This window comes from Sus scrofa, chromosome 1, assembly GCF_000003025.6.
Source record: "Sus scrofa isolate TJ Tabasco breed Duroc chromosome 1, Sscrofa11.1, whole genome shotgun sequence".
NCBI lineage: Eukaryota > Metazoa > Chordata > Mammalia > Artiodactyla > Suidae > Sus > Sus scrofa.
The window spans coordinates 35741033-35753781 of NC_010443.5; the positions used below are offsets into that span (position 1 = coordinate 35741033).

The 12749-nt window shown below is 41.6% G+C and overlaps 2 protein-coding genes across 3 annotated transcripts in view; both read left to right on the plus strand.

Moving 5' to 3' along the window:
• Positions 1–12749, plus strand: part of SOGA3 (SOGA family member 3) — an 82869-nt gene that overhangs the window by 47147 nt on the left and 22973 nt on the right. For both annotated transcript variants that reach the window (XM_021088466.1, XM_021088467.1), the window contains exons 6-7: positions 595–1770; positions 3164–3468. In XM_021088466.1, the coding sequence (XP_020944125.1) occupies positions 595–1770; positions 3164–3274 (1287 nt within the window). In that variant the 3' untranslated portion in view covers positions 3275–3468. The remainder of the gene's footprint in view (positions 1–594; positions 1771–3163; positions 3469–12749) is intronic.
• Positions 1528–12749, plus strand: part of KIAA0408 (KIAA0408 ortholog) — a 40906-nt gene continuing 29684 nt past the window's right edge. Inside the window, exon 1 of the mRNA XM_013988435.2 lies at positions 1528–3468. The gene's annotated coding sequence lies outside the window, so the exon portion shown is untranslated. The remainder of the gene's footprint in view (positions 3469–12749) is intronic.

Here is a 12749-nt window from a genome sequence, read left to right on the forward strand (position 1 = left end):
TGTCATATATTAGTTGTATAACCTTGAGCAAGTTATTAAACATCTTTAAACCAGATATTTTAATATCTACTCATAAGTTTACTCTGCACATTAAACTATGTCATATGTGAAAGAACTTTACAGAATCTGGCTGAAAGTCAGAGCTCAATAAATAGCAGTGAGTGCATATTAACCATGTGCTCCTTCCAGAGGAGAGATTTCATGTTTACTACAATCAGGGGAATTCGAACCATGTGGAAAACAAAACAAATAAAAAGAACATTGTTGTAAATAACAGCCAAACAGTTGTGTGCAGTTAGAACATATCATAATCTCTGAATAGTGATGACCATGATTTTTCTCTTTTTATATTCTTTTCTCTGTTTGTTTCTAGGATGTAATATTGTCCTAATGTTTTATTTGCTAGCGTTAAATGATTTGAAGAAAATGTACAGCATCTACTCCTCTCTCTGTGTTTCTCCCTCTCTCTGTGTGTCTCATTAAATCTTAATTATAAGAAACAGGAATTATTTTTGCAGGTGTCCTTTTTTGGTTGTTTTCCTGATTTACGTAAAAATAATCTCCCATCTTTTCCCCTTCTTTTTCCCAAACGAGGAGGACAATGAAGATTTGAAATGCCAGCTGCAGTTTGTGAAGGAAGAAGCTGCTTTGATGAGAAAGAAAATGGCCAAGATTGATAAAGAAAAAGACAGATTCGAACACGAGCTCCAGAAGTACAGATCCTTTTACGGGGATCTAGACAGTCCTTTACCCAAAGGAGAAGCAGGGGGACCGCCCAGCACCAGGGAGGCTGAGCTCAAGCTACGGCTGAGGCTGGTGGAGGAAGAAGCCAACATCCTGGGCAGAAAAATCGTCGAACTGGAGGTGGAGAACAGAGGCTTGAAGGCAGAGCTGGACGACCTGAGGGGCGATGACTTCAATGGCTCGGCCAACCCTCTCATGAGGGAGCAGAGCGAATCGCTCTCGGAGCTGCGGCAGCACCTGCAGCTGGTGGAAGACGAGACGGAGTTGTTGCGGAGGAACGTGGCTGACCTGGAGGAGCAGAACAAGCGCATCACCGCGGAGCTCAACAAGTACAAGTACAAGTCCGGCAGCCACGAAAGCTCACGGCACCATGACAACGCCAAGACTGAGGCCCTACAGGAGGAGCTGAAGGCTGCGCGCCTGCAGATCAACGAGCTCAGTGGCAAGGTCATGCAGCTGCAGTATGAGAACCGTGTGCTTATGTCCAACATGCAGCGCTACGACCTGGCCTCACACCTGGGCATCCGCGGCAGCCCCCGCGACAGTGACGCCGAAAGTGACGCGGGCAAGAAGGAGAGCGATGATGACTCCCGGCCACCACACCGCAAGCGCGAAGGGCCCATAGGCGGCGAGAGTGACTCGGAGGAGGTGCGCAACATCCGCTGCCTCACGCCCACCCGCTCCTTCTACCCAGCGCCGGGGCCCTGGCCCAAGAGCTTCTCAGACCGGCAGCAGATGAAGGACATACGCTCAGAGGCCGAGCGCCTGGGCAAGACCATCGACCGGCTCATCGCTGACACCAGCACCATCATCACCGAGGCACGCATCTACGTGGCCAACGGGGACCTGTTCGGACTGATGGACGAGGAGGACGATGGCAGCCGCATCCGCGAGCACGAGCTGCTCTACCGCATCAACGCTCAGATGAAGGCCTTCCGCAAGGAGCTGCAGACCTTCATCGACCGCCTGGAGGTGCCCAAGTCCGCGGACGACCAGGGCGCCGAGGAGCCCATATCCGTGAGTCAGGTACAGTTCTGCCTATTGCGAGCCACGGCGATGGCGAGGCTGGTCCATGGAGCCGCGGTCCCAGGTGGGGCGACTCCACGCACCGACCTCCACGCCCCGCTTTAGGGAAGTCCCAGCTCAGAGCCTCTCTGGGCTTGGAAGCCCCACAGCGCACTTGTTCTTTCACACTGTCCTTCTTCAGGCCTGAGGTTTTCGTAAGTCAATTACTTAGTAGTAACTCTTCATCCTCTGTTTTGTTTCAAAGGGAAATTTAACCCCCACTTCGTTTTTGTGTAAAGAGGAAAGGACTAAGATAGATATTATTGAAGGTTAGCATTTGCAGTATTAACTCTACTGATTCTAACAGATTGAGCTGCAAGAAGATCCCGAATAGAAATGTTCAATTGCTAATCTGTGGTTTTCGAGCCAAGATTCAAATAATTTGTAAATCAGTAAATGATCAGGGTTGATGCATAGCTATTGGCAAAAATGTGGAAACCAGCGGTAAAGAGAGATCATACTGTGTCTGGAGCCCTACCAAGAGAAGCAAATAGCAGCCGCTGCTGTATCATAAGTTGAAGTAAAGTGATCTTTATTTCTAAAGGAAATCACTGTCAGCTCTGTAGCGGAGAATCTCAGGACTGGGGAAGAAGTGTTATACTTTAGCTTTAAGGCAACACTAATTCCAAGAAATAGTAATAACTATTCCCGAACAGGGAAAACCAGCATTTTTCCTTCATCCTAATTTGTAGAGGCACACCTGATGAATTGGACTGATCTCTTCTAGCCAGGTATGGTGACCAAAGACCACTGCACTTTGTCAGAGTTAACCACATAAGAGAGCTTATAAAACCAACAGGCAGTGCTCCCCCTCTGGCAAGCCTGGTATCTTGTATCCATTGAGAACCCACAGAAGTACAACAGGTTGCATGGCTTTTAAGACACGCAAGAGGTTTAAATTTAGAAATCAGTTTATACACAGAAGCATGACATTGGATTAACTGCCTATTAGGCACAACTAGAAAAATTGCCACTCTATCGCTTATTTATCTTGCATGCTGCTTTGCTTTGCTCTTACAAAAAAAAGTTTTGTGATAAAATGTGTTGAATTTTGAAATGTTAAAGATCTCTTTCTCTGTGTTTTATATCAGATAATTGTTTTTTAGTTTCCTGACTGAAGATTTTTGAATACCTTGAGCATGTGGTTTTTCAATTTTGCCCTCAGGGGAAGAAATCAAAATCAGAGTGAGAGAAAGTATTGTGTATAGTAGTAGCCTTCAGATCTTGTAAATATATGTTGGGGAGGGTTCTTTATCTTAAATTGAATGAATGCTGAGGTTAGTTGATATAAGTTTAAGTTTTAAAAATTATTATTAATTAATTCTTCTCTTTGTCTTTGCATTTACCTTCCCAGATGTTCCAGCCTATCATTTTACTTATTCTCATTCTTGTATTATTTTCATCACTTTCTTACACAACGATATTTAAACTCGTCTTCCTTTTTACACTGTTTTTTGTACTGTAAATCTTTCATCATTTACCATTCATTGTAGTATTTCAGTTTGTTTGTTTTGTTCACCCTTCAAGACAAGAAGTAAAAGAAGTATAATTTCTGTAGTAACCAATGCTATAAAAACACTGAAGACTGCTTATTTCTTTAAAAAGACACATCTTACCCCTACCGAATTCAATAAGAAGCCCAAGCGTTAAAGATTTCAGGTAAGGGAGTAAGTATGACTTCTCTTTTTATAAATCATTTTAGCTTTTCCCTCTTTCTTTTGTATCTTGATTTCTCCTGTTCTTGATAAGTAGCTGTATGAATGACTGTAAAAATTGCCTAAGTCTCTCAATTATTTTTCAGTAGTTGACTATTATGGTCTTTCAAAAGCTGGACATTCACAAGTTGATCACGTTTTAGAAAATAATATAGATTTAAAAGTACCTTTGCTGAGTTGCATCAGACTAACAAGGTAATTTTTATATCCAGTAATTATCAATGAAAATTATGGTGAACAAATGAAATGTGACCATCATGGAACCTGAACAATTTATTGCTGTGTTGATGGCGGTCTATCCAAACAGATGTGTTTGGAAGCATGAGAGTGGGTTAGGCCTTAGTTCACTGAGAAATTAATTATCCTTATCCTACTGTATTTGACTAGCTTCGACCATTCCAACCAAACTAGCATTTCTGCATTTAGCTATTATACTTTTTTTTTTTTTTTGTCTTTTTGCCATTTCTTGGGCCGCTCCCTTGGCATATGGAGGTTCCCAGACTAGGGGTCGAATCAGAGCTGTAGCTGCCAGCCTACACCAGAGCCACAGCAATGTGGGATCCGAACCACTTCTGCAACCTACACCACAGCTCATGGCAACGCCAGATCCTTAACCCACAGAGTGAGGCCAGGGATCGAACCCGAATCCTCGTGGACACTAGTTGGCTTTGTTACCCGCTGAGCTACAACAGAAATCCCCCCCTTTTTGGGAAATATTTTGAGTGGGGGAAAAAACAGTCATTCTTTAGAACTTCATTAAATCACAGTCTAAAACCAGTAGCATAGTTCCAGTGGGAGTTGCTCTCTATACATAAACTTACTTTGGTGACCTTCAGCATTGCTCTTTTTCCTTCTACTTAAAGTGACCTGGATAGGTTGCATGTACCCAAAAGGCCCTATTCTGTCCATCTCTTTGGCAGTTTATATATGGAAAGCTGGACTGTACCAATGCCACCAAGATTTAGAAATACTAGCATTCAGAGTTCCTGTCGTGGCGCAGTGGTTAACGAATCCGACTAGGAACCATGAAGTTGTGGGTTCTATCCCTGCCCTTGCTCAGTGGGTTGATGATCCGGCGTTGCCGTGAGCTGTGGTGTAGGTTGCAGACGTGGCTCGGATCCTGCGTTGCTGTGGCTCTGGCGTAGGCTGACAGCTACAGCTCTGATTAGACCCCTAGCCTGGGAACCTCCATATGCTGCGAGAGCAGCCCAAGAAATAGCAAAAAGACAAAAAAACAAAAACAAACAAACAAACAAAAAACAGAAAGAAAATAAAAAAAGAATCACTGCATACTTTCAGCTTTTCATCTTATATATTCAAAAGGCTAGAGAGAACGTCATGATTTTAAAAAATGAGTGAAATAACATAAAGGCTATATTTAATCAATTATTTAAGTGTTTAATCAATTATTTGTGTCACTTAAAAATTTTTTCATCTTAGGGAAAGCAACCACCTTAAAAATGAAAATTTTTCTGTTAGACCCTCCATCCTCCAGACCACTATCTCAGTGGAACCATTTGAGGCAGGAGAACTGGAACGAAAAGTAAATGTTTGAGGGCTGGAATTTATCTGAAACTTACTGACTTTGGAGGCAGATAGAGCCAGTTAAGCAATGATTCTCAGCTAACTGCGGAGCATTTGGTAGTTTCTGGAGGTGTTGTGGGTTGTCACAATAGAGCAGGAAGCCCTGTTGGCATTTAGAGGAAAGGGGTCAGAATTTCAAATAGTTGTTGTGCCCAAATTGCTAATATTGTCCCTGTGGGGAGGCTCTACCTTCCAGACCTGGATGAAAGAGGGTAGATAAAGAGATTTGAAAGAGGAGCAAAAAGATAGAACATGGACCCTTTTCCTAACAAACATTTTGAAGTGTCAGCTCGGTCAGGTACAGAGGAAATTGAAGTTGAGTTTCTACTTTTTTACAGCTTTCAATTGATTGATTGACTAGAACACACATGTAAACAGCTAACTCTAACACTGTACTCTCATTGACATGCCAAAAAAAAAAGGCTTGTGGTTGCAATTTATTGTTTATTTAGTACCTGAGAGCATGTTCAATTTCCCTAAAAAAACACAATAAAAGCCCTAGGCGTTCTTGGGTAGAATGACACCATAAATAAATGTAGAGGGAATGATATACCTCAAGGATATCTCGTGACCTGAACAGAAAAGGAGAAGCTAAGCAAGGAAAATCCAGACTAAGCAAAACACCAGCCTTGTCCTTAAATCTCTTGTTAGGAACTAAAGTCATCCTGGCAGCAGGGCTATTAATCTTACCTATGGACTCCTAAGGCGTTGACTTTATAGAAGAATTTCATGAGAATTATAAACTCCATCCAGGCTCTCCATATATGGAACACCAGTAAAATAGTGGTGAGGGGAGACAGGACTGACTTGGCGACTCTTTCCAACTCTGCCCTACCCACCACCTAGCCAACTTCCCAGTTTGTGCCTGTGTGTATGCACACAACCTCTATACACTCTGGTGTATGGGTGTACAGTGAGAAATGCATCCACTCTCAGGGAATTGACCTGCCTCTATTTCAGGGGACTGCTGGGGGCCGGTAGTTGGAAGGTGGTCTCAGCAAGCTGCCAGTGGGCACAAGATGACCTTGTCCTTTGCCTTCTTCTTCTTGGAACTTCAGGCTGGTCTATGGATACCCAGGATCTAGGGTGCATCTCTCCCTTACATCACAGGACATAAACATGGGAAGAAGGATTTCCCGTCGTGGCTCAGTGGTTAACGAATCTGACTAGGAACCATGAGGTTGCAGGTTCGATCTCTGGCCTCGCTCAGTGGGTTGAGGATCCGGTGTTGCTGTGAGCTGTGATGTAGGTTGCAGACGCGGCTTGGATCCCACCTTGCTGTGGTTCTGGTGTAGGCTGGAGGCTATAGCTCCAATTCTACCCCTAGCCTGGGAACCTACATATACCACAGGAGCGGCCCAAGAAATGGCAAAAAGACACACAAAAAGGTGGTGGTGGGGGAGTTAACAAAGATGGAGCCCAAACCTCAGAAAGAGAGTCCCCTGTATCTTCTTCCCCTCCCCTTTGATCCTGTTCCTTTCATTGTCTTTGTTGTATGAAGCTTGTTCTAAAAGAGGAACAACCCAGGCTGTTTTGTTCATGAAGAAAACAAAATCCTCCAATTACTGAGCCAAGGAATCTTCTCCCCTTTGCACCTTTGAAACTGTGCTATTTAAGCATCCTGCTAAAAATATATTCAACCAAACCTTATTGTGGAAAATTCCTTTGCATGCACATTCTTGGATATAGGAAGGAGGGTCTTTGGTAATTTGGCCTAGATTTAAGCAATAAAGAATTCAATTGGCTATTTTTAAGCATAATAGGCTCAAACTCATAGAACAAAAGAAAATTCATTGCTAAGCCTGGAATGTATTGGCCTGCATTCCCCAGCCTTCACTTCAGTCTGTGTGGTATCGGGAAGAGGGTTAGTTCTTCAGCTGCCAGTGAGGTTTGGAATGTCAGTTGGGTAGCTAAGCCTTAACTCCAAATATTCATGTGATGTTAAGCTATATTCTTATAGAACTATAGCCCCCTTTCATCTGGTAAGATTCGCATTTTGGATCAGATGCCCTCATTGAGTTTAAGTAATAAAGAGAAAGTGGTAGAGGATAATTCCTGCATCCTTCCAATAACAATTGCGGTGTGAAGCTAGTTCTGAAAGAGAAACACCCAGGCTTTTTTGTTCACAGAGAAAACAAAATCCTCATCTGATAATATCAGGAAGTGGGAAAACAACGCTTTGGGGAACCACTTTGGCGTACTGTTACAACCTTGCTTAATCAGAAGAAAGGAACAGCAAGGGCAATATTCACCTCTTAAAAATAAGGAGAAACTTCAGGAAAAAACTCCACCTTTCACTGCCCAGTGTTAAGCCAAATTGTGTTATTCCAAGGAACCCCATCTTATCTTACACCTCAGATGTTTATGTTTAATAAACTTAAATGTATTGACATTTCCTGATTATCCTATTTCATTGTCACCATTATAAAAGTTTTTTCATAGTTGTATGAGTTTTCCTATAGCTAGATAGGGTACCATTAAAATCCAACATCTGAAAATAAAATTGTAAGATTTTTTGAATTCATAAAATTTTCTATGATAGAAGAGTATATAATCAATGCTGTTTAGCAGTTTTTCAGCCTTTCAAAAAATATTCATGTAACTTTCCTGACTTATGGATTAGAATGTTTCTTTACATGTTATTTAAACCAAAATTCCTGTTTAGGGTATTTCAAGCTCAGTTCACAATATTTTGCTTTTGCTTTGATTATTTTTCTTTTAAATTATCAGTACATTTTTAGATACATTAAATAAATAATTTAAAATTTTATCTTGTACCAAAATAAATATTAAATAAATAGTATGTTGGATTGGAGGATTACACTAATTTAGAAACTACAGCCTTTCAGAAAAGTTTAGAAGACGTAATCATTTTGCTAAATGGCAAAAGACCCTGAAGTATTCAGGAATGATGCAGCTATTTCAGGACCTTTATTATACTACTCCAGAGATGGAGCTCTGGAAATTATTGATTCTGGAAAAGTGTACTTTACATGCTTTTTTTTTTTTTTTTTTTTTGGCTTTTTAGGGCCGCACTTGTGGCATGTGGAATTTTCCAAGCTAGGGGTCGAATCAGAGCTTTAACCACCCTATGCCGCAGCCACAGCAACTTGGGACCCCGGCAATGCTGGATCCTTAACCCACTAAGTGAGGCCAGGGATCGAACCTTCATCCTCATGGATAGCAGTCAGGCTCATTTTTCCTGAGCCACAGTGGAACTCCCTACGTATTTATTTTCTGTAGTCTCTTCAGAGTGTTTCGAGTTGGGCTGCTTATATAATCTGTGTTAATGAACACAATGCATAAGTGATCATTCAAGGCTGATAAACATTTGTTATTTTCTGAGCTCGTATATTGTATATTGATACACATAATGTATCTTTGAAGTCAGCAAGTTAGCTCTTTGAGTTCACGTCAAAAGTTCCTGCCTCACCTTCTGTGTTTGAAAATTTAAAGTGTGTGAGGGAAAGGGAGATGTTCATCAGTCTGTCTGCTTGCCTCAAATGACTTAGTAAGGGAAGAGAATTTAAGAGCTTAAAAACAGAATGCCTTAGGAGTTCCCGTTGTGGTGCAGTGGTTAACGAATCCAAGTGGGAACCATGAGGTTGCGGGTTCGATCCCTGGCCTTGCTCAGTGGGTTAAGGATCCGGCGTTGCCGTGAGCTGTGGTATAGGTTGCAGACGTGGCTCAGATCCCAAGTTGCTGTGGCTCTGGTGTAGGCCAGTGGCTACAGCTCCGATTCGATCCCTAGCCTGGGAACTTCCATATGCCGTGGGAGCGGCCCAAGAAATGGCAAAAAGACAAACAAACAAACAATAAAAACCAGAATGTCTTATAGCATCTTTTATTTCTTAAAGTCAGAAAACTCAGTTTAGCATCTAGTTTGTAATCCCATTTCTGTCTCATGAACATGTGCAGTTTTGCACAATCCATTCCCTCTGTCATCCTCTTTGTATTAACTCCTGGACAGAAAATGGACTTAGACTATTTAAATAGACATCCTCTGTGTGGGCCTGAATCAATTATTTAGAACTTTAGAGGGAGAGTTTAACATGAGCCAGCAAAATTGATTTATTCTGAATTTTTGGAAACTGAGCTCTTTACCTAAAAGGACATGTGTATCTGCTGGAAGGACTTAGCATTATTCTAATTGCTTAGACTCCATGTAGTAGAAAAAACCACAAGAAAGCAGCCAAAGGAGGTAGCTGAAGGGAAATGAGGCTCCCCCCAGCACTGGACTTCCAAGTGTTGGAGTGAGAAAGCTCTCCAAGAAGAGAAGCTCACGCCTTCAGTCACGCTTCTCACTTCCAAGGGAATGTGATTTATTCCTCAGTGGCTGTTTGTTTGAAATACTGATATTTGTAGACAGTAGATGGATTAAAAATTGCAGGGTGGATGCAAAATGGTTGGAAAAGAAAGAATGAAGTCAAAGGAATCTCACTGTGCAAAATATTTCGATGGCAACCACAACAAAACAATACAGTGTAAGGGCCAGGCACAGCCATCAAGGCACTGTGTTTGAGAGACCCTGGTGTGCAGAGTGGGCCCAGCTAACTCTGCGGAAGTCCTCTGATCCGAGTGGACCCAAAGGTACACTGATGTGCGACTGTGGCCCTCCCTTTCTGTACCCTCATCTCCAGATCGTAGCCTTCTTATATCATGATGCCAGGTTTCTTTGCACCTGGGCACCAAGACCTCTCACATTAGCCCCTCAAAATCTAGCACCCACTCATACGGGTCCTCTTTCTGGTCTTCCCTCTCTCTCCCAGCTGCATGGCCTCTGAGTGAAAGAGATACCTTTTCCTTTAGATAGGTTTTTATGACAGCGATTGAGTTACCTAATTTTGATTGGTGGTTCTTGAGAGTTTCTGTTTCCTTGTTACAGTGCTCTGTATGTCTATCAATAGTCTTTCTTAATGCATTTAGGATTTGTATTACCTCCTTTTTGAATGAGGGGTCTAGTAGACTGGAGAGGTCTGTTTCATTGTTCTTTCAGGGGATTTTTCTTGTTCTTTCAGTTGGGAGTAGCTGTCCTCCTTTTCTGTGCAGAGTTGTGACTAGCTAGTAATTGCTTCCTCTGTCAATGACATTTTGTTACTCAGTTACTAAAACTACAATACTGTCACCCATTGGTGACAAATCTAACATTTCTGGTAGAAAATAGAGGTTGGTTGGCAATGCCCTGGGACAGGGCAGGGCAGAGAATAGGGATTAATTCCTGCATCCTTCAAATAATATTTGCTAAATGGCCTCTCTTAGCCCTCTTTACTGCAGGAACTTGCTAACAGAAGTGACCCAAAGTGGCCCTCTTGTGGTGGACAGGGACTCCCAAGGCCCTTTTCTTGAATGAAATGAGAAGTAGCCCTAGAACAGCCCCTGTATTATTTAGCTTTTGTTGTCATTATTATCATCATCTCCCAAGTCACAAATCTGGAAATAATTCAGTGAAATGCTAAAAACAAATTTGAACACCATAATCAAGATCTGTCTCTAGTCTTAAATAGCCCGCATTTCTAAAATTTTTTGCTTTGTTTTTTCAGAATATAAACCAGTACTTTAAAAAATAAAACAAAACAGAGGGTTTGAAACTGTTTCTTTTGAATATTTCTGTCATCTGGAAATGCCTGTATGTAAGCCCCATGACAGAGCTGCTTGGCTAAAAAAATCTGTTGACATGTCAGCAACCCTCAGAATAGAAGAGAGAGCCAGCATCCCATGATTCTAGGGGGAAAACATCCAGCACTGGGAAAAGAGCACATTAGCTGAAATACCACAATCTAAATATGTAACTTCCATGGATAGTAAATGCTCTGTGTGTGACTCTCGTGATTTTTATAACACCAAAAAGATTCTAGTAAGTATCAACATTATATTTCTTGTACTAACACAGAATGCGAACTCTGTCATTCTAGAACTCTGATTTGACAGAATCAACTGTGGAACTTTATAAAAAATTAAGAAACCTGGGCCTTAGCACAGGATGGTCTAATTTAGAAGGTCTGGTACAAAGTTCCAGCTTTAGTAAATTTTTTTTTATGGCTGCTCCTGCAGCATATGGAAGTTCCTGGGCCAGGGATCCAACCTCCTTCTACCCAGTGACCTGAGCCGCAGCAGTCAGATTCTTAACCTACTGTACCACAGTGGGAACTCCCAGCTTTAATTTTTAAAATAACTATTTGAGTGATTGCAGTGTAAGCCAAGGTCTGAGAGCACCAAATGGTCATCCACTTGGTAGAATGCTCTCCATATTTGTTTGTAAATTTGTCTTCATCTGGCCCAGAGTTGGTGCTCACAAATATTCGTCAAGTGGAGTGTTAATTCGAATGCCCAAGACCTCTCCCGAAGGATGGAAGATTATTTAAGATTAAAGAGAGTTCTGCTAAGCAACTGAGATGTATCATAGAGCACTTTGAAAATTTGCTAAGGGCAGACATTATTCTAGAAGGAAGCATTAGTTAAATTTGTCACCTATAATAGCTTCTAAATTTTAACACGCTATAAGAATGAATTCAGGAGTTACCATCGTGGCAACTAGCATCCATGAGGACGCAGGTTCAATCCCTAGCCTTGCTCAGTGGGTTAAGGATCCGGCATTGCCGTGAGCTGTGGTGTAGGTTGCAGATGCGGCTCGGATTTGATATTGCTGTGGCTGTGGTGTAGGCCAGCAGCTACAGCTCTGATTAAACCCCTAGCCTGGGAACTTACATATGCTGCAGGTGTGGCCCTAAAAAGACCAAAAAAAAAAAAAAAAAGATTTCAGTTTTTCAAAATCATCTCTTTTCCATTTTTTTCCCATTTCCTTTACGATAAAAATAGGAATACAATACCCTTTTAATTGGTAAATGTGTTTAAAGGGTAAAGGAAAAAGAGGTTGAAAAATTATACAAGCAAGAAATCAGAATCCACCCGGTCTCATACACAGCCAGGTTACCATAGCATAAAGAGATTCAATAAATAAATGCTTTGTGGTGCTTCAAGATAATCCTTCAGACAGAAAACTTGTAAATTAGAGGAGTACCCGTGTACTAAAGGCAAAGTTGGTGAATTTATCCCCAGATTTTTTTCCATCACTAAGTTAAAATTCTTTTGCCTTTGTATTCTGACCAAGCGCTTACGCTATTGAGGCGTACAAGCTTCTTTAGATAAATAGCCATCGAGATAAATACTTTGTTACATGAGTCCTATGATATACTTGGAAGAGGAAGTATTCTCTGCTTTACTTGGACTTAGAAGAAACCTAAATTTAAGATTTGATAAAGCCAGAAATCAACAGCTCATGCCCCCAGTTCTACCATCCCTGAGTTCTGTTCCCTTCCCTGAGTTCCTTGGAATTTTAAACGTCAAGGCTCTCCCCCAGGAAGTAGAAGCCCTGGATTCTCTTCCTGGCATTGCTAATAAATGGCTTTATGACCTTGAGCAAATGACTTCACATCAAGGCCTCTTTCCTCAACTGTAAAATGAGAAGCTGGGCCAAACGATTTCAGGGGTTCTTTATGGCTATAAAATTCTTTAAGCCTGACAACATCTGCTGGTGGCATTTATGTACTCAGTATTCCTCCTTCCCCCTTTCCAAAATGTTTTTGTTTGTGGCTTAATATCATCATTTATATAGACTTTTTAAAATTTTCCAGGATTTTCCTT